This window comes from Sapajus apella, unplaced genomic scaffold, assembly GCF_009761245.1.
Source record: "Sapajus apella isolate SASKATOON/1434 unplaced genomic scaffold, GSC_monkey_1.0 scaffold94, whole genome shotgun sequence".
Lineage (NCBI taxonomy): Eukaryota > Metazoa > Chordata > Mammalia > Primates > Cebidae > Sapajus > Sapajus apella.
Window position 1 is genome coordinate 3,424,392 of NW_022437034.1, and position 20,885 is coordinate 3,445,276.

General features: G+C 43.3%; 2 protein-coding genes across 10 annotated transcripts in view; one reads left to right on the forward strand and one right to left on the reverse strand.

Annotated features, from left to right (window-relative positions):
• The window catches only part of ASCC1 (activating signal cointegrator 1 complex subunit 1), a 133,158-nt gene that overhangs the window by 110,750 nt on the left and 1,523 nt on the right, over positions 1-20,885 (reverse strand). For 2 of the 6 annotated variants that reach the window (XM_032256290.1, XM_032256295.1), the window contains exons 1-4: positions 14,103-14,219; positions 11,088-11,232; positions 8,696-8,795; positions 3,712-3,809 (exon numbers count right to left, since the gene is read on the reverse strand). In XM_032256290.1, the coding sequence (XP_032112181.1) occupies positions 3,712-3,809; positions 8,696-8,795; positions 11,088-11,199 (310 nt within the window). In that variant the 5' untranslated portion in view covers positions 11,200-11,232; positions 14,103-14,219. Of the gene's footprint in view, positions 1-3,711; positions 3,810-8,695; positions 8,796-11,087; positions 11,233-13,700; positions 14,220-20,885 lie in introns of those variants that run through there. The other 4 variants (XM_032256292.1, XM_032256293.1, XM_032256291.1 and 1 more) reach the window with 4 other exon arrangements.
• Positions 13,911-20,885, forward strand: part of ANAPC16 (anaphase promoting complex subunit 16) — a 17,676-nt gene continuing 10,701 nt past the window's right edge. The window contains exon 1 of one of the 4 annotated variants that reach the window (XM_032256297.1): positions 13,911-14,035. The gene's annotated coding sequence lies outside the window, so the exon portion shown is untranslated. Of the gene's footprint in view, positions 14,129-14,186; positions 14,277-20,885 lie in introns of those variants that run through there. The other 3 variants (XM_032256301.1, XM_032256298.1, XM_032256300.1) reach the window with 3 other exon arrangements.

Sequence of the window (20,885 nt, forward strand, 5' to 3'; positions counted from 1 at the left end):
ATATATATGTGTGTGTGTATATATATATACACACATATATATACATATATATACATGTATATGTATATGTATATATTTATACGTATATATAAAACTTACTACACAGATAAAAAAATGGGGAACATATAACAAATGTTAATAGCAATTATGTTTGGGTTCATATCATAAGAGACTTCCATTTATACCTTATACATTATTTCTGTAACCTTTCTCTTTTTTGAAAGCATGTATTAATTTTATAATCAGAAAAAAATAGATGACACTTTAATGCAATTATAAAATGACTTTAGTATTTGTAACTTGAATGTTAAAGCTTAAGGAAAATAAATGTTCGCACTTACAATTCTAATAAACTGAATATTTATTTTAATAAAAACCTTTCCAAATGCTGTTAAAGTTCTAATGCTAGAGTTTGTTAACATTATCAGGGAAGTAAAGAAAACCTGCGGCACTGCACTAGCCAATATGTGAGCCCACATGCAGCTAGTTAAATTAATCTGAATTCAGTAAATGTAAAAATTCAGTTCTTGTCACACTAGCAATATTTCAAGTACTCACAGTCACATATGATCAGTACCTGACACATGCAGCTCCTGTGCTAGATGGCATGGATACAAAACATTCTCACTATCACAGTAAGTACTTCTGGATACCACTGCTCTAAAGTCAATTGCTACTTATCTGCTGTCAAGGTGATTATTCTTTTGTGTGTGTGTGTATGACAGGGTCTCATTCTGTCGCCCAGGCTGGAGTGTGGTGCCGTGAACACAGCTCATTGCAGCCTCGACCTCCTGGGCTCAAGCGATCCTCCGACCTCAATCTCCCGAAGCGCTGACATTACAGGTATGTGCCACTGTCCCCAGTCAAGGTGATTATTCTTACATAACATAAAATGAACGGTACTTATAATTCTTTCGTGAAAACAATACAATCCATGAGCATTAATGGAAAATGGGGCTGGGGGCAGTGACTCAGGTCTATAATCCCAGTACTTTGGGAGGCCAAGGAAGAAGGATCACTTAAACCCAGGAGTTCAAAGCCTGCCTGGGCAACATAGCAAGACCCCATCTCTACAAACAAAAATAAAAATTACCTGGGCATGGTGGCATGTGCCTGTAGTAACAGCTACTTCGAAGGCTGAGGGAGGAGGATTGCTTGAGCCCAGGAGTTCAAGGCTACAGTGAGCTATGACGGAGTCACTGCACACTAGCCTGGGCAACACGCTCATGCCTGTAACCCCAATACTTTGGAAGCCAAGGTAGGCAGGTCACTTGAGCTGAGGAATTCCAGGCCAGCCTGAGCAATGTGGTGAAACCTTGTCTCTACAAAAAATACAAAAAAAAATTAAAATTAGCCAGGTGTGGTGGCATGTGCCTGTAGTCCCAGCTATGGCAGGCTGAGATGGGAGGACTGATTGAGCTCAGGAGGTAGAGGCTGCAGTGAGCTGTGATCACGCCACTACACTCCAGCCTGGACAACAGAGAGAGACTCTGTCTCCAAAAAAAAAACTAAAATAAATGATTAAAAGGCCGGGTATGGTGGCTCAGCCTGTAATTCCAGCACCTTGGGAGGCCAAGACAGGCAGATTACTTGAGACCAAAAGTTCAAGATCAGCCTAGGAAACATGGTGAAACCCTGTCTCAATAAAAAATAAAAACTTTTAAATGAAAAAAGAAAAAAAAATGGGTTAATGAATTATTGGAGGTTGCTGCATTCTTTGACTTTAAAAAGGTCCATCAGCCAGGCACGGTAGCTCACATCTGTAATCCCAGCACTTTAAAAGGCCAAGATGGGTGGATCACTTGAGACCAGCCTGGCCAACATGGCAAAACCCTGTCTCTATGAATCAATACAAAAATTAGCTGGGTATGGTGGCACACGCCTGTAGTCCCAGTTACTCAGGAGGCTGAGGCAGAAGAATTGCTTGAACCTGCGGGACAGCGGTTGCAGTGAGCCTTGGCACTCCAGCCTGGACAACAGAGCGAGACTGTCTCCAAAAAAAAAAAAAAAAAAAAATCCATCCTTCCAGAACAAGTTTACAATTTTGTCCTAACAATGCCCCTCACTCAAAGTCATTGTACAACAAAAGCCTATGCCCTTGGTTCACACTGAGGCTTGATACAGATACTTTCTGACTTGATTTATACTGCTAAACTATTTTTCTTCATCAGAACAGTTATTTGAGTCAAGTTATATTATTTTAATCACTACCCTTTTTTTTATGATTTGCCTTAGGTTTAATAAAAATTAACTGTCGGGCCGGGCGCAGTGGCTCACGCCTGTAATCCCAGCACTTTGGGAGGCCGAGGCGGGTGGATCACGAGGTCAAGAGACCGAGACCACATGGTGAAACCCCATCTCTACTAAAAATAAAAAATTCAGCTGGGCATGGTGGCGTGTGCCTGTAACCCCAGCTACTCAGGAGGCTGAGGCAGGAGAATTGCCTGAACCCAGGAGGCGGAGGTTGCGGTGAGCCGAGATCGCGCCATTGCACTCCAGCCTGGGTAACAAGAGCGAAACTCCGTCTCAAAAAAAAGAAAAAAAAAAAAAAATTAACTGTCAAAAATAAAATCAAAATATTTCTTTTTACTTATCTGACACACATAATACAAATGTGTGTGATAGTACAAGTTTACATTTGAAACTAAAAGTACATAGCCAGGCGCGGTGGCTCAAGCCTGTAATCCCAGCACTTTGGGAGGCCGAGGCGGGTGGATCACGAGGTCAAGAGATCGAGACCATCCTGGTCAACACGGTGAAACCCCGTCTCTACTAAAAATACAAAAAAAAATTAGCTGGGCATGGTGGTGCGTGCCTGTAATCCCAGCTACTCAGGAGGCTGAGGCAGGAGAATTGCCTGAACCCAGGAGGCGGAGGTTGCGGTGAGCCGAGATCACGCCATTGCACTCCAGCCTGGCTAACAAGAGCGAAACTCCGTCCCAAAAAAAAAAAAAAAAGAAACTAAAAGTACAAATTAAATAATGGAAATATTCTGTTAATTTCTTTCATTTCCTTCCTGGTTTACAAAATCAAGGGCAAAAAGTTGAGAACATAATGGAAAAGGCTAAACTTTATTTCATATTCACTGATCCCATTGGTTGTCTCTAATTCTAACTGGAAACAATTCACAAATCCACTTCAAGCTACCAAAGCACAAAAATAAATCTAGGTCAGGCACGGTGGCTCACGCCTGTAATCTCAGCACTTTGGGAAGTGGAGGTAGGTGGATCATGAGGTCAGGAGTTCGAGACCAGCCTGACCAACATAGTGAAACCTCGTCTCTACTAAAAATACAAAAATTAGCCAGGTGTGGTGGCACACACCTGTAGTCCCAGCTACTTGGGAGGCTGAGGCAAGAGAATCGTTTGAACCCAGGGGGCAGAGGTTGCAGTGAGCCGAGACCATGCCATTGCACTCCAGCCTGGGTGACAGAGGGAAAAGAAATCTAATACATACTGAAGTCTAGATGCTTTATTCCATCAATCACCAATGCATGGTAAAGTATAAAATTAAGGTCCCGGTACTCAATCAAGATAAGGCTGTATAATTCCATCTTTCCTCATTTGGGAGATTGGTACTGATAAACCATAAAAAAGCCCATAGCTATAGAACCGCACAGAGAACATAGTTACTAAACGCTGTAATCAGTTACATTATACCATACACATGCAAAAGTGACTTCAAATATAACTCATATCTACTGAGTCTCACCAATTTCCCCATCTTGTCCAGGTTTAGGAATGCTAATAGACGTTTTGGTCTCCATTTCTATTTTCTTCCTAGTGTCCCCTCTCTTTCCAACTATATGCCTGTATAAAGAAAAGGTAATTAAAAGGATATTAACTCAAAATGTACCAAAATTAAGAATCTCATCATGTTTAAATCCTTTGTGACTAGAGATATTCCCTTACGGAAAAGTGGTTCAAAAGCCCAATATTTGTGGAAGAAATTACAAGTCATCTAGCTTTAGAACATGCCGCATTAAAGTCATTGGCAAAAATGAGTTTTTGGCCCTATAGCCAATTCGATGCATAGAAAAACCATGCCCAACACCCATTTGCTTCTCAAAATTAGATTCAAAATCTAGGTCTGCAATTAAGTAAAAGAAAAGCTGGCCAGCAGGCACAGTGGCTCATGCCTGTAATCTCTGCTACTCAAGAGGCTGAGGTGGGAGGACTGCTTAAGACCAGGAGTTTGAGGCCAGCCTAGGCAAAAGAGTAAGACCCCATCTCTAAAAAAATATTTTAGGCCAGCCTCAGTGGTTCACACCTCTAATCCCAGCACTCTGAAAGGCCAAGGTGGGAAGATCGCCTGAAGTCAGGAGTTCGAGACCAGCCTGGCCAACATGGTGAAACCCCATCTCTACTAAAATACAAAACTTAACCAGGCGTGACGCCAGGGCACCTGTAATCCCAACTACTCAGGAGGCTGAAGCAGGAGAATCACTTGAACCCAGAGGCAGGGGTCACAGTGAGCTGAGATCATACCACTGTATTCCAGCCTGGGCAACAAGAATGAGACTCCATATCAAAAAAAAAATTTTTAATAGAAAAATTAGAACATCTGAGGACTCATGACAACAGAAAGCTATAGCCAACTCTCGACTACCCCATGAAGACAGGACATGAGCTCACAATCCCCATCACTCCCGACAGTCTTTCATCTACCCCACTTCAATCACTTATTGACTCATTTACATTACTCTCCTAGGCTTTCAAGTGTAAATAATTGTAACAATCCAAAGTTATCTTCTGGAACCCCCAGTCATTTGCTATGTTCAAATGAATGAGACTACTGAATCCCAAGAGAGAAGTTGCAGAGACTAAAGCAGTTAAGAGGTGGTCACAGGGCTACAGAGTTAAGAGAAAACTCATCATCAACGTTATTTCAACTTCTATGATTTCAATTACAGTACCCAATACTATGGATAACTATGTCTAAAATTGCTCATTTGTTTTTTCATGGGATAACCAAGCCCAATTACTTCCATTAAAATCTATTATAGTAAGCCAGTTTTTTAAAGTAAGATGATTAGAAGATTGGAAGTCTGTAGTTTCCAAGTGGTTTCCCATTGTATTGGGCTGGAGATTGTAGGGCACCAACTCTGAGGCCTTTGTCTTCACACCTTACCAATTAGAAGTGCTTTCTATCAGGCTCCAGTGTGCTACTATGTGGCTAGTGAACAAGCCTATAACAAAACGCAGTGGCTCAAAGTGCTATTAATAATCTAGGCTTCAGCACCTTAGAAAGCAAAGTGATTGAGGTTTAAAAGGCTTTAGAATCAAACAAGCCTTGAGCAACTCATATAACCACTGTAAGCCTACTTCTTCACATATAAAAATGAAGTGAGAGGCTGATGCAGAAGGATCCCTTGAGCCCAAGAGTTCAAAGCTATGATGAGCTATGATCACACCACAGCACTCTGGCCTAGGTGACAAAAAGAGATCCTGTCTCTAAAAAAATAAAAACAGGGCTGGCTGCAGTAGCTCATGCCTGTAATCCCAGCACTTTGGGAGGCCAAGGCGGGCAGATCATGAGGTCAGGAGATCGAGACCATCCTGGGCAACATGGTGAAACCCCATCTCTACTAAAAATACAAAAATTAGCTGGGTGTGGTGGCACATGCCTGTAATCCCAGCTATCGGGAGGCTGAGGCAGGAGAATCACTTGAACCCAGGAGGTGGAGGTTGCAGTGAGCCAAGATCGCACCACTGCACTCCAGCCTGGGCAACAGAGCAAGTCTCTGTCTTAAAAAAATAAAATAATAAAAAATTAATTAAATAAAGAAATAAAAATAGGCTGGCTGCAGTGGCTCATACCTGTAATCCCAACACTTTGAGAGGCTGAGGTGGGCGGATCACTTGAGGTCAGGAGTTCAAGACCAGCCTGGCCAACATGGCAAAACCACAACTCTACTAAAAATACAAAAATTAGAGAGGCCAGGCAAGGTGGCTCAAGGCCAGGCACAGTGGCTCACGCCTGTAATTCAAGCACTTTGGGAGGCCAAGGCAGACAGATCATCTGAAGTCAGGAGATAGAAAGCAGCCTGGCCAACATGGTAAAACCCTGTCTCCACTAAATACAAAAATTAGCCAGACGTGATGGCAAGTACATGTAATCCCAGCTACTAGGGAGGCTGAGGCAGGTGAATCATTTGAACTCAGGAGGGAAAGGTTGCAGTGAGCCAAGATCATGGCACTGTACTCCAGCTTAGGTGACAAGAGTGAAACTCTGTCTCAAAAAAAAAGAAAAATTAGTGGGGTATGGTGGCGGGCACTGGTAATCCCAGCTACTCGGGAGGCTGAGCAGGAGAATTGCTTGAACCTGGGAGACAGAGGCTGCAGTGAGTAGAGATCACACCATTGCACTCCAGCCTGGGCATCAGAGGGAGATTCCATCTCAATAAATTAAATAACTAAATAAAATTAAATTAAATTTGGCTGGGTGCAGTGGCTCACGCCTAGCACTTTGTAATCCCAGCACTTTGGAAGGCCAAGGCAGGTGGATCACCTGAGGTCATGCATTCAAGACCAGCCTGACCAACACGGTGAAACCCCGTCTCTACTAAAAATACAAAAATTAGCTGGGCGTGGTGCTGCATGCCTGTAAATCCCAGCTACTTAGGAGACTTAGGCAGGAGAATGCCTTGAACCCAAGAGATGGAGGTTGCCATGAGCCAAGATCGTGCCATTGCCTAGGCAACAAGAGTGAAACTCAGTCTCAAAAAATATAACAAATAAATAAATAAATAATAAAAATAAAATTTGAAATTAAAAAAGAGTGAATAATACCTATTTGTCAAAAGGTTGTCATAAGGATTAAATGTGATCATATATGAAAGACCTTCCCAATGAGTGACACACAGCTCCACACAGGCCATGCTGTACGGCAGATGCCCCTAACAGTGATAAGTTAAGGATACCAGGAGAAGGATCCTGTATGGCAGACACAGCTGACAGCAATAACTTAAGCCTACCTGAGAATCACCCCATTATCTAAGAAGAATGTGTGTTCAGATTTCCAAGCTACAGAATCTGGCTTGGATTCATTCCAACCCAAAGCTTCATTCCTTTATCTATGAGCAATATCTGAATCCCCTGGCCCATTTATGGAACCCACACCATACAGGGGATTGAGTCCCTTTCTTTTGGGTTAAATAAAGGTTGCCAGGTGATGGCTGCTAGAGGCAGGGTGCTAAGTGGAAATGTTATATAAACTATATGCTTTTTACAAGCAGTTGATGTTTTGTCAAGCCCACCACCACCGCACCGCCCTTTATGTAAGTCCACTTGATAAAATGCTGTGTCTCATTTGCTGGCTCTGGGTCTCTTCCCCAGCCTCTCTAACATAGTGCCATCCCTAACAAAGTCAACAGGTATGTGGCATGACACATGCTGTCTTCATTAAACCCATACTGGCATGTTTCCAGTTAAAAGTACAGCTGGACTCGAAAGAGGTTTACATGGAAAATCTAAAATATTCACTATAGGTCAGGCACAGTGGTTCATGCCTGTAATCACAGCACTTTTGGAGGCCGAGGGAGGCAGATCACTTGAGGCCAGGAGTTCAAAGACCAGCCTGGCCGACGTGGCAAAACCCTGTCTCTAACAAAAACACAAAAAATTAGCTGGGCGTGGTGGCACATGCCTGTAGTCCCAGCTACTCGGGAGGCTGAAGCAAGAGAATCGCCTGAACCGGAGAGACAGAGGTTGCAGTGAGCTGAGATCGCATCACTGCATTCCAGCCTGGATGACAAAACAGAAGCCCTGTCTTTAAAAAATAATAATATTTAAAAGTAACATGGGATATGGTGGCTGGGCATAGCATCTTATGCCAATACTTTGGGAGACCAAGGTAGGAGGATAACTTGAATCCAGGAGTTCAAGATCAGCCAGGGAAACATAGTAAGAACCACATCTCTACAAGTAATTTAAAAAATCAGGCAGTCTTGGTGGTGTGTGCCAGTCCCAGCTACTTGGGAGGCTGAGGTGGGAGGACTGCTTTAGCCTGGGCAGTCGAGGCTGCAGTGAGCCGAGATCGTGCAACTGCACTCTAGCCTCACAACAGAATAAGACCCTGTCTCAAAAATACAATAATTAAAAAAAAAAAAAAGGTGATGTGGTTTGGATCTGTATCCCTGCCAAGTCTCATGTTGAAATGTAATCCTCAGTGTTGGAAGTAGGGCCTGGTGGCAGGTGTTTGGATCATGGGGGTGGATCCCTCATGATGGCTGCGCACCATCTCCTTGATCAATGAGTGAGCTCACACAAGATCTGGTTGTTTAAAAGTGTGTGGCACCTCACTTCCCATCGTTTTTGCTCCTGCTTTCACCATGTGACATGCCTGCTCCCACTTCAGCTTCTGCCAAGAGTAAAAGGTCCCTGAGGCCTCCCCAGATGCCAGTGCCATGCCGGTACTATCTGTAGAGCCATGAGCCAATAAAACCTCTTTTCTTTATAAATTACCCAGCCTCAGATATTTCTTCATAGCAATGAAAGAATGGCCTAACACAAGAGGCAAAATCAGCTTATCCATACATGTAGAACAATGGAATTATTCTGTAATCAGTCCTTTGAAATTTTAGGACATAAAACTACACTACTTTATCATTAGTGATCAAGCATTGCAATAAGTATAGATGACCAAAGAGTCCATTTCCCACTGAGTTTCCTGGAAGTGTATCCCCATGACTCACTTATAGAGCAAGCTAGGGGCCCTCACGGTAGACCGGAATCCTTGTGGGGTCTGCTCCACCTCATAGGCATCACACGGCTCATCAGCGCACTCCATGGAGCCTGCACAGAAACCACGACATATCACTCAGAAAAAGTGTTGCTCTGTGGACAACAGTTTTCACCTTAGCTGTCAACCACTGTTGGGGTTTTTAAATAGCAATACACAGGCCTAAAGAACAGCCAGACACTGTACATTGCATGATACTGCTCTGATACTCCTTCTGACCTGATCTTATAAGCAATAAACCATAAAAAACATATAATGACTATTTTAAATCTTTCAGTCTTGGAAGCCTCAGAAGGTAGCATATGCATACAGTAGCTCCCCCTCATCTGTGGTTTCACTTTCTGAGGTTTCAGTTATCTGCAGTTAACTGCTGTCCAAAACTATTACTACAGTAAGATACTGAGCATGACACAGAGAGACCACATTTGCATTACTTTTATTACAATGTATTGTTATAATTGTTCTATTTTATTAGTTGTTATTAATCTCTTACTGTGCCTAATTAATAAACTAAACTTTATCAAAGATGTCTATATAATGCTGGTCCTCCATATCCAAGGATTCTCCATCTGTGGATTCAACCAACTGCAGACTGAAAATATTTGAAACAAAATCTAGCCTGGGCAACAAAGTAAAATCCCTCATCTCTACAAAGATTAGCTGGACATGGTGGCACATGCCGACAGTCCTCACTACTGAGGAGGCTGATGTGGGAGAATTGTTTGAGCCCAGGAGGTTCAGGCTGCAGTGAACCAAGGTTGTACCACTGCACTCCAGAATGGGCCTGTCTCTTAAAAAAGGAAAAAAAAATTATTTGGAAAAAAATAAGTAAAATAACAATACAGCAATAAAAATAATACAAATTAAAAAAAAATACATGTCGGGCATGGTGGCAAATGCTTGTAATCCCAGCGCTTTGGGAGGCCAAGGTGGGCGGATCACCCAAGGTCAGGAGATCAACACCACCCTGGCCAACATGGTGAAACACTGTCTCAACTAAAAATGCAAAACTTAGGCCAGGCGTGGTGGCTCATGCCTATAATCCCAGCACTTTGGGAGGCCGAGGCAGGTGGATCACAAGGTCAAGAGATCGAGACCATCAAGGCCAACATGGTGAAACCCCGTCTCTACTAAAAATACAAAAATTAGCTGGGTGTGATGGTGTGCACCTGTAGTCCCAGCTACTCGGGAGGCTGAGGCAGGAGAATTGCTTGAATCTGAGAGGCAGAGGTTGCAGTGAGCCGAGATTTCACCACTGCACTCCAGCCTGGGTGACAGAGCAAGACTCTATCTCAAAAAAAAAAAAAGAAAATACAAAAATTAGCCAGGCATGGTGACACGTGCCAGTAGACCCAGCTACTGGGGAGGCTGAGGCAGGAGAATTGCTTGAACCCAGGAGGCAGAGGTTGCAGTGAGCCGAGATCGCGCTGTTACACTCCAGCCTGGGCGACAAGAGCAAAACTCTATCTCAAAAAAAAATAATAATAATAAATAATAAATAAAATAAAAAATAAAAATACAGCATAACAACTATTTACAGAACACTTGCATTGTATTAGGTATATATGTATTATAATAGAGGATTTCAAGTAGGATACGTGTAGGTTACATGCAAATAACACGCTGTTCTACAAAAGGGATGTAAGCATCCAAGGATTTTGGTAACACTATTGGGCACTGGACTAAATACATACGTTCATTTATTTCAGAAATTTACATATAATTACTTTAGGGCTGGGCACAATGGCTCACGCCTATAATCCCAGCACTTAGGGAGGCCGAGGCAGGTGGATCACTTGAGGTCAGGAGCTCAAGACCAGCCTGGCCAACAATGGTGAAATCCTATCTCTACTAAAAATACAAAAATTAGCTGGGCATCGTGGCATGCGCCCGTGGTCCCAGCCACTTGGGAGGCTGAGGCACTAGAATTGCTGGAACCTGGGAGGAGGGGGTTGCAGTGAGCGGAGATCACACGACTGCACTCCAGCCTAGGTGACAGAATAAGACTGTCTCAAAAAATAATAATAATTATAACTTTACAGACAAAAGAATTTAATTTCGCCATAGAATATAAATGGTTAATATCAATAATTAACTAAAATTACTCTTTATGATATTTAAGCCTCTGTACAAAGAAGAAACATAACTTATAAATTGCAACCAAAAACACTTCGGCTAAACTCAAACTCATCAGTACCCTTAGACATGAACACAAATGGAGCTATATGAGGCCAAACATCTCAAATTTCAGTGCAGACACACAAACACATTGAAACAAAACAAAGAATTGATCCTACAATACACAGGACATTTTACTTATCTGACCAAAGAGCAACTAGGATTACCTTGATAAAAGTCCTCTTCATCTTCTTCACGTTGATAGGTCTGTTCTTGGATTGGATTCTTCCTATAATTCCGGCCATCAATTCTTATAAGCTGTGGACGCAGAACTTCCATGACACTTTCTCCAAATAATATTCCAGTGACGTTCTGAAAAATATAATTAACGTCTTACCTTTCTTAGTGATAATTAAAGTCCTAACTCTAGTGACTAGAGATAGTCCTATCTCTAGTGTATTACATAGGTCTGAATTGGGCATCAGATCACAGTGTCTCTTAAACAAAAAAGGCCCTGTTTCCCATTGGATTTCCCATCTGTAAACTAGTTTATGTCAATTGCTGCATTTTTTTTTACCACACTGGCTCACTCCAGACAACAAAGTAATGTGTAAAGTATTTATCACCCTCCAAAATAGAGATTAAAAGGCATACACTCTAAAAAAAGAAAAAAAAGAAGGGAGGAAGGGAGGGAGGGCTGGCCAGGAACAGTGGCTCACACCTGTAATCCTAGCATTTTGAGAGGCCAAGGTGGGAGGATTGCTTGAGGCTGGAAATCAAGACCAGCCTCTAAAAAAAGAAAAAGAGAAAAGGGCCAGGCATGGTGGCTCACTCCTGTAATCCCAGCACTTTGGGAAGCCAAGGAAGGAGGACTGCTTGAGCTCAAGAGTTTGAAACTAGCCTGGGCACATGGCAAAACCCTGTCTCTCTTAAAAAAAAAAAAAAAAAAGCGGGGGGTGGGGGGGGCCAGGCATGGTGGCTCACGCCTGTAATCCCAGCATTTCGGGAGGCTGAGGCAGGTGGATCACCTGAGGTCAGCCTGGCCAGCATGGAGAAACCCCGCCTCTACTAAAATACAAAAAATTAGTCAGGCGTGGTGGCACATGCCTGTAATACCAGCTACTCAGGAGGCTGAGGCAGGAGAATTGCTTGAACCTGGGAGGCAGAGAATGCGGTGAGCCAAGATCACACCACTGCACTCCAGCCTGGGCAACAAGAGCAAAGCTCCGTTTCAAAAAAAAAAAAAAAAAAAGGGAGGAAAGAAAAAGAGAGAAAAGAAAAAGGCATTATAAATGCCTATATATAAACACAGCCTGTTCATGACTTTGAAAGAGAGAATAAAGGTCTCTTTATTACTTCAACCTAGTTAGTAAAATGCAAATTTCAGTGGTTATCTAACCATGTGCACAATATCTCATTTTTTTTTCCCCCAGACGGTGTCTCATTCTTGTTGCCCAGGCTGGAGGGCAATGGCGTGATCTCTGCTCCCTGCAACCTCTGGCTCCCAGGTTCAAGAGATTCTCCTGCCTCAGCCTTCCCAGTAGTTGGAATTACAGGTGCCCACCACCACACCCAGCTAATTTTTTGTATTTTTAGTAGAGACGGGGTTTCACCATGTTGGGCAGGCTGGTCTTGAACTCCTGACCTCAGGGGATCCACCTGCCTTGGCCCCCCCCAAAGTGCTGGGATTACAGGCATGAGCCACCACATTGGGCACACTCTATCTAGCAAGACAATTAAGACAATGAGGGATATTTAATAAATTTAACCACCCAGAAAAAAAAAATACCCCTAAGTACTTTTAGAGATGCTAGACATTCATACCAATCGGCTCCAGTTGCCTGTCAAAGCACAGTTAAAATAACAACTTAACCAATACGGTTTTCAGATCAACATATTGCTCATGGAAGGAATCCAATTTCTACAGGCCACTGCCCAACAAAATGCACATCACTCACTGAGAAACCAAGCTTCTGGTCACACCACTTAATGAATCAATAATTTAGAAAAACAAGGTTCTTATAGGCTAGCTGAGGTTAAATTGAACCAATATTCCTATCACGTACAGCTTGAAGCCCAAACAGTCTTGAGGCCCAAAATACTGAAGAGTTCCAAAGAAAACAAGTCAATCCTTAATAAATACACTAACGTTCAGTCCAACCCTCAGCAAATAAGTCACTTTAATGGATGGTTTGGGCCGGGTGCGGTGGCTCACATCTGTAATCCCTGCACTTTGGGAGGCCGAGGCGGGCAGATCACCTGAGATTGGGAGTTCGAGACCAGTCTTGCCAACACGGTGAAGCCCCGTTGCTACTAAAAATACAAAAAGTAGTCGGGCGTGGTGGCTGGCGCCTGTAATCCCAACTACTCGGGAGTCTTAGAGGTGGAAGTTGCAGTGAGCTGAGATGGCGCCAGTCCACTCCAGCCTGGGCAACAGAACAAGACTCCCTCTCCAAAAAAAAAATAAATGTTTCAAAATAGTAATAATTGATGGTTTTTGTGCTTACAGAACCAAGAAGAGGTTTCGTGAAAAATAACACAGAAGGTAAACCGACAGGGATGGAGGAAAAGGGCACATAATTAGCAATAGTCGATGACATCACACCCCAGTGGCCTATTCCCCGAGGCCTCTAAAATTCTCAACAACAAAACACTTGCAAGGGGAAAGCTAAAAAAAAAGTTTCCCACAAAAACAGACTAAGGTGAAGGTCGGGACCTCAGACCACAAGTTCCAGAAGAACAGGTAGTTGTCCGGAAGACAGCAAAAGCAGCAGCTACCTGCCCTGCATGGCCCTGGGCCTAGACTGCTCGGAAGCAAAGAGGGGAATAACCAACTTAACGCTGCTTCGAGGTGGTTTGGAGAGGAAGAGGAAAGCTGTGTCTTCCTGCAATACCGTGAGGGAAGCCGAGGCCCCGAATCATCAAAGAGATGGAGAAAAGTACTAGACGTACAGGGAGAAAAGGCGAAGGAGCCGGAAGTCCTCTCCCGGAGCGCGTTCCCTACTTCCCTACTCGCGTCTCCGCCCTGGTCACGCCCACCACGGCACGGACGCGCGCACGCTGCCGGCTCCCATTGTGAGGGCGCGAGCACGCCGCTGTCCTCGTCCTGGTGTGCGCGGCAGCTCCGGCAGACCCTGGGGGCGGGGCTGTAGGGGAAAGTGCTAAAGCCGCTGAGGTAAGAAGCCGAGGGCTCAAGGGCCTCGGGAGCTTGGTGAAAAGGGAGTTAACCCCTAGGATCCTACCTGCAGGGACTAGGAAAATGGAGAAGGTAGGTGGAGAAGCAGGAGACTGATGTAGCAGACGTGCGAAAGGAAACTTCCCCAGGCCGGGTTGGACTGACTGCGCATGCGGGCCGAGGGTTGGAGCCTGCGCAGTGGCACAGCGCCGATGGCGTCGTTTCCTGGGGACCCAGCTGGGTGGGTGGCGTGGCTAGGAGTTAGCTTGGGAGCCGCTGGTGTTCTCACCGCTCCCTCTCCAGCCCCTTTCTCTCCACTTCCCAACCCCCAGTTACAGCTTTGGCTTCTATTTGGTTTGGGTTGTAATCCAGCTGTAAGTGGAACGATTTGTTGATGGAATTTAATGATTGCTTGCAATTTGTCTTTGTACTAGGGTAGGAACTTTTAAGGAATTACTCTTTTTAAGAAAATAGGCATATATCTGTTAGAAAGGAAAGGAATTTATGAATGCGAGGTCATCCCTGCCGTACATGAAGTAAATGTTTAAGCATCTCAGCTCGGACACAGCAATCTGTGTCCAAAAAGCATCATTACTCTCCTGTGAGGATCTCCACTGCTAGCCCCAACCACCCTGACAGGGCCAAGTCCCAGGATACTTCATCATCAGTATTTACTCAACAAAATTTTACTGAGCACCTCCGGTGAGCCTGGCAAACTAGTTGAAGGTAGAATTGTGCGAATACATCTGCCCAATGAGAAAAAAAAAAAACTTAATGGACCAGTACTGTAGACACCGCGCTTCTCTATCTCCTGCTTGACCTTTGCTGAGGTGCTCGCCCTGCGCTCTGTCATTTGTTCATCATTCATTCGTCTGAAATTCTCTGGACTGGAAGCACAATGGAAACACTGTGACCCAGGTTCTGTGCTCAGCATTGAGGGTAGAAAGACCTCGAAGGTAGCAGGATATTTCTTAAGATCATGAACCTTAAAATGAAAGTGTAAAGTGCCTAGTAGAAGGCATTGGCCTTCCTCCTGAGCAGATTCTTTCCCCTCTGGGAGCTTGCTGACTGTGTTAGATGGAGAGAATTAAAACTTTTTCCATGAAGTTTTTTTCATAGTAAGTATGAAAAACTGGGATCTGCATAGGAAAAGCTCAGGAGTAACTCTCCGTTAATTATTTTGAATAGCTAAGATTTATGAAGTGTTTACTAAGCCTGTAACTGTTCCAAGTGTTTTACGTGTATTAACTAATCTTTGTCACACCTGTGTGAGGTAGCTGCCACTATTACAGGTTGAGTATCCCTAATCCAGAAATCCAAAATGCTCCAAAATTTAAAACTTCTTGAGCACTGAGGGGATGGTCAAAGGAAATGCTAATTGGAGCATTTTAAATTTCAGAATTTCGGATTTGGGAAGCTTAATCATTAAGTGTAATGCAAATATCCCAAAACCTGAAAGAAATCCAAAATACTTCCAGTCCCAAGCATTTCAGCCTGTTTCCCATTTTGCAGATAAGACAACCAAGGAACAAAAATATTAAATATGCTGGAGGTTGCAGTTTTTTGAACTTTTGCCGTCAGTCCTTGGCGATGACCTTGAGCAGTAGGATATAAATTACTCCCACATGGTTAGCGTTCCAGTAATGGAAGACTAGGCATAAATGCGTTAAATTATTTGTCCACAGTCATGCAGCAAGTAAGTAGCAAAACCAGAAGTCAGGCAGAGAGGCTTCATAGTCTTACCCGCTATGCGGCTTTACCTTGCACATGACAAATGACATGCCAACAAGCCATTGCTTCAAAATGTCACAGCAGATAAGCTAAAATTGTCTCTATACCTCAGTTTTATTTTTTCATGTATAAAATGAGGAAGTTGGATTAGATGACCTTTAAGGAATCTGTGGATCCTGAATGAATTGAAATATTCAATTCATTCAGCAAGCATTTACTGAAATGAACAGCTACTTCCTCACTATAGGCCAGGTGTTATGTTTGGTTCTGGTGATCACTTAGTGCCTTCCTTGAGAGCAGTTACAATCTCTAGGGTGTGTTAGTTTTGCTTTACTCTCATTTACCACTCGCTGGTAGTATTCACAATTTAACCTACATCTTTAGAGCTAGAAAATACTTCGATATATCCTTCCACCTCAGCAGAAAACTACTTAAAGTTAGCTTTGTCCTAATTCTGTGCTCCAGTTTTTAATCCTGGCTGTTTTGTGTATGGAATGATAGTAGTTCTGAGAGTTGGAAAGAAAACAGGATGAAAGGGAATTCCTTTGATTATATTCAGCTTAGAAGTCACACTGTGGCTTAACTTTTGAAGCTGTCATCACTCTGGCAGTTGCTTGGGTGCGCTGCCGAGCAACTGACTTCAAAATAGGAAGTATAAAGCATTTGCAACTGAATAGAGCATTTATCTGGGTGTAGGAAAAAGAGAGTTTTAAATCTTAGGTGACATATATAAAGAGTTCACAGTGGGTTCTACTCTGAACTGATGGGAAAGACTGAGCTACTCTCCAAAAGATGGCTAAGTTGTCTGTATACTTTATGTGAATCACACCAGGAATTCACTTAAAGATTTGGGCCTGATCCATTACTGCTTAAGTTCAAAAACAATTCAAAAACTTGTCAGGCTATATTTTGACCCACTGTACAGCTAGTGCTCGACTTAACCATGATTGGTTCCGACAGACCTATCGTAACACGATTTGGTCGTAAGTTGAGTAGGCTATATGTACAGTACTGTAAAATGATATTATAAAAATCTTTGTCATATTTCATCATAATTTTCTTTCATTATTGTTATATATCATAATTTTCTTTGTTCATTTTATGCCATTTGTATCATCTCTACACCATTTTGTTTCTTATTTTTACATTCGTCAGGTTTAATTAAAACACTGCATTACCAGTACAACTCGTTTAATATTTGCAAAACATAGAAAATTACAAAATACAGGTGCATACAAAAATTCAAAATACAGGTGTAAAAAATACCATAGGAAACATTTTCCCAATTGCAAAACATATCAAAATACATAAACATGTACGAAACATTTTATTGGCCGCGGGTGCTTGGCTGCGGATCGTTGATGTCGTCATCTGAGGCAGCAGTTGGGGTGACCGAAGTTAGTTTTTTCATAAACATGGTGAGCTTTGTCTGAATTGTATGTTTCTTTTTTTCTTCATAAATTTCACGATACGGATGAAACACATCGTGCGCCATCCGTTCAATCCTTGCAACTCGTTTGATGTTTGGGTCCATTGCTTCGAAATGTATGAGAAGTTTATTGGGAGGGGTTTGATGAAAAATATCCAAGACACAAAACACAAATTGCTGTACCGAGTCTGGGATAATAGTTGAAATGGTGCACGTGGAGATGGTAGTGCTGCCAGAAGCTGGTCCGCACTGTCGTACGCCCCGCTGGGCAACGTTTGCGCTGCCAGACGCGGAGCAGATTGTGGTCGTAAAATCGAATGGTCGTAAGTTGCATAGGTCGTTAAGTCGATCGATAACCTGTAGTCCAGAAGATTGGATATGAATCTGACTCCAAAAATTGCTGCCTCTGTGGATATGAGTACAATTTGGAAAGTTAGCAGAGCTCAGAGAAAAAAGGAAACGTGATCTAATATCAAGATTGAAAATGTCTGCTGAACAGAGTGGCTCAGGCCTGTAATCCCAGCATTTAGGGAGGCTGAGGCAGAGGATCGCTTGAGCCCAGGAATTGGAGACCAGCCTGAGGAATGTAGTGAAACTTCATTTCTACAAAAAATAAAATTAGTGGGGTGTGGTGGCACACACCTCTAGTCCCAGCTATTTGGGAGGCTGAGGTAAGAGGATAACTTGCACTCAGGAGGTCAAGGCTGCAGTTAGCCAAGATCATGCCACTGCATTCCAGCCTGGGAAACATAGCAAGACTCTGTCTTCGAAAAAAGAAAACGTCATTAATCAATTTGCATTTTTGCTGACAGTCTAGTTATAGTAGTTGCTTTACCGTTCCCATATCCCACTTCACTATTAATCAGTGTTACTTGTAATGAAATCAGAAACCAAACTCTGCTTCTCTAACAGCCTTAAATCATCATCACAAAATTAAGCAAACAGAGCAGCCAATGTTTTGAGACATACTATATCATTTTCATTACTAGAAAAGTGGATTTTATATATATAAATATTTATATTTATATTTTATTCCCTCACTTTCTTCTGTTTTCGAAAAACATGGCCAGGTGCAGTGCAGCACTTTGGGAGGCCGAGGTGGACAGATCACCTGAGGTTGGGAGTTCAAGACCAGCCTGGCCAACATGGAGAAACCCCATCTCTACTAAAAATACAAAATTAGGCCGGGCGCGGTGGCTCAAGCCTGTAATCCCAGCACTTTGGGAGGCTGAGGCAGGTGGATCACGAGGTCAAGAGATCGAGACCATCCTGGTCAACATGGTGAAACCCCGTCTCTACTAAAAATACAAAAAATTAGCTGGGCATGGTGGTGCGTGCCTGTAATCCCAGCTACTCAGGAAGCTGAGGCAGGAGAATTGCCTGAACCCAGGAGGCGGAGGTTGCGGTGAGCCGAGATCGCGCCATTGCACTCCAGCCTGGGTAACAAGAGCGAAACTCCGTCTCAAAAAAAAAAAATACAAAATTAGCTGGACGTGGTGGCGCATGCCTATAATCCCAGCTACTCAGGAGGCTGAGGCAGGAGAATCACTTGAACCCGGAAGGCAGAGTTTGCAAAGAGCTAACATGGCACCATTGCACTCCAGCCTGGGCAACAAAAGTGAAACTCCGTCTCAAAAAAAAAAAAAAGAAAGAAAAGTTTCAGACAGGCATGGTAGGTCACATCTATAATCCCAATACTTTGGGTGGCCAAGATGGGAGGATTGCTTGAGCCCAGGAGTTCCAGACAAGTCTGGAGACAACATGATAAGAAGTTGTCTCTACCAAAAGTAAAAAAAAAAAATTTTACTGGGCATAGTGGCATGCACCTGTGGTCCCAGCTACTTGGGAGGTTGAGAGGTTGGAGTATTGCTTCAGCCTAGGAGGTTGAGGCTGCAATGAGCCATGATCAGGCCACTGAACTTCAGCGGTGGGTGACAGAGTGAGAGCCTCCCTAGAAAAAATAAATATATTTCAACTTTTTATAATAAATATGTTCATGTTCCAACTAACAATACAAAATGCGCGAATGAAAAATATTCAGGCTGGTCTGGGTGCAGTGGTGTTTACACTAGTTGATCACAACCCGCTACAGATTTCTTTGTTCCTTTTTCACTCCCACTGTTTCACTTGACTAGCCAAAAAAAAAAAAAAAAAAAAAAGCTCAGCTAAAATTCTCTCTGACCGTTTCAGAGGGAAATTCATTTTACAGTCCCCTTTTTTGGCATGATCTCAGCTCACTACAACCTCCACCTCCCAGGTTCAGGTGATTCTTCTGCCTTAGCCTCCCCAAGTAGCTGTGATTACAGGTGTCTGCCACCACACCCAGCTAATTTTTGTATTTTTAGTAGAGATGGGGTTTCTCCATGTTGGCCAGGCTGGTCTCTAACTCCTGATCTCAGGTGATCCGCCCGTCCTGGCTTCCCAAAATGCTGGGATTACAGGCCTGAGCCACCATGTCCAGCCTACAATCCTTTTTGAAATCCTTTTTTTAAGTGGGCTAAAATTCACATAACATAAAATTAACTATTAGCCATCTTAAAGTATACAATTGAATATAAAGTTATTTTTAATATAAATACTAGAACTTCATTACAGCAGCCAGTAGCCACATGTGGTTAATTAAATTTTAATTAACATTAAATAAAATTTAAAATACAGAAATACACTTCTTCAGTCACACCAGCTTATAGGTGCAACATGAAGCTAGTGGCTACCATGTTGTGCAGTGCAGAAATAGAACACTGAAATATTTCCATCATGGCAGAAAGTTCCATTAGACAGCATGGCACTAGACTATTTTTTCTTCCTTTTTTTTTTTTTTTTTTTTAATGGAGTCTGGCTCTATTGTCTAGGCTAGAGTCCAATGGAGTGATCTCACCTCACTGCAGCCTCCACTTCCTAGGTTCAAGTGATTTTCCTGCCTCAGTCTCCCGAGTAGCTGGGATTACAGGCACCTGCCACCACACCCGGCTAATTTTTGTATTTTTGTATTTTTAGTAGAGACAGGGTTTCACCATGTTGGCCAGGCTAGTCTTGAACCTCCCAACCTCAGGTGACTGTCTGCCTCAGCCTCCCAAAGTGCTGGGATTACAGGTGTGAGCCACAGCACCCAGCCATTTTTTCTTTAAAAAATACTATATACACTTTTTTTTTTTTTAGATGAAGTTTCACTCTTGTTGCCCAGGCTGGAGTGCAATAGCACAATCACAGCTCACCACAACCTCTGCCTTCCAGGTTCAAGGGATTCTCCTGCCTCAACCTCCTGAGTAGCTGGGATTACAGACCAGCTACTATATACGCTGGATTACCCCAGGTGATCTATAAACACACCCAGCCACTATATACAGTTTTTTGAGGGCTCAGCACAGTGAGACTTTGGGAGGCCGAGGTGGGAGGATCACTTGAGACCAGAAGTTAAAGACCAAACTAGGCAGCCGGGCGCGGTGACTCAAGCCTGTAATCCCAGCACTTTGGGAGGCCGAGGCGGGTGGATCACGAGGTCAAGAGATCGAGACCATCCTGGTCAACATGGTGAAACCCCGCCTCTACTAAAAATACAAAACATTAGCTGGGCATGGTGGTGCGTGCCTGTAATCCCAGCTACTCAGGAAGTTGAGGCAGGAGAATTGCCTGAACCCAGGAGGCGGAGGTTGCGGTGAGCCGAGATCACGCCATTGCACTCCAGCCTGG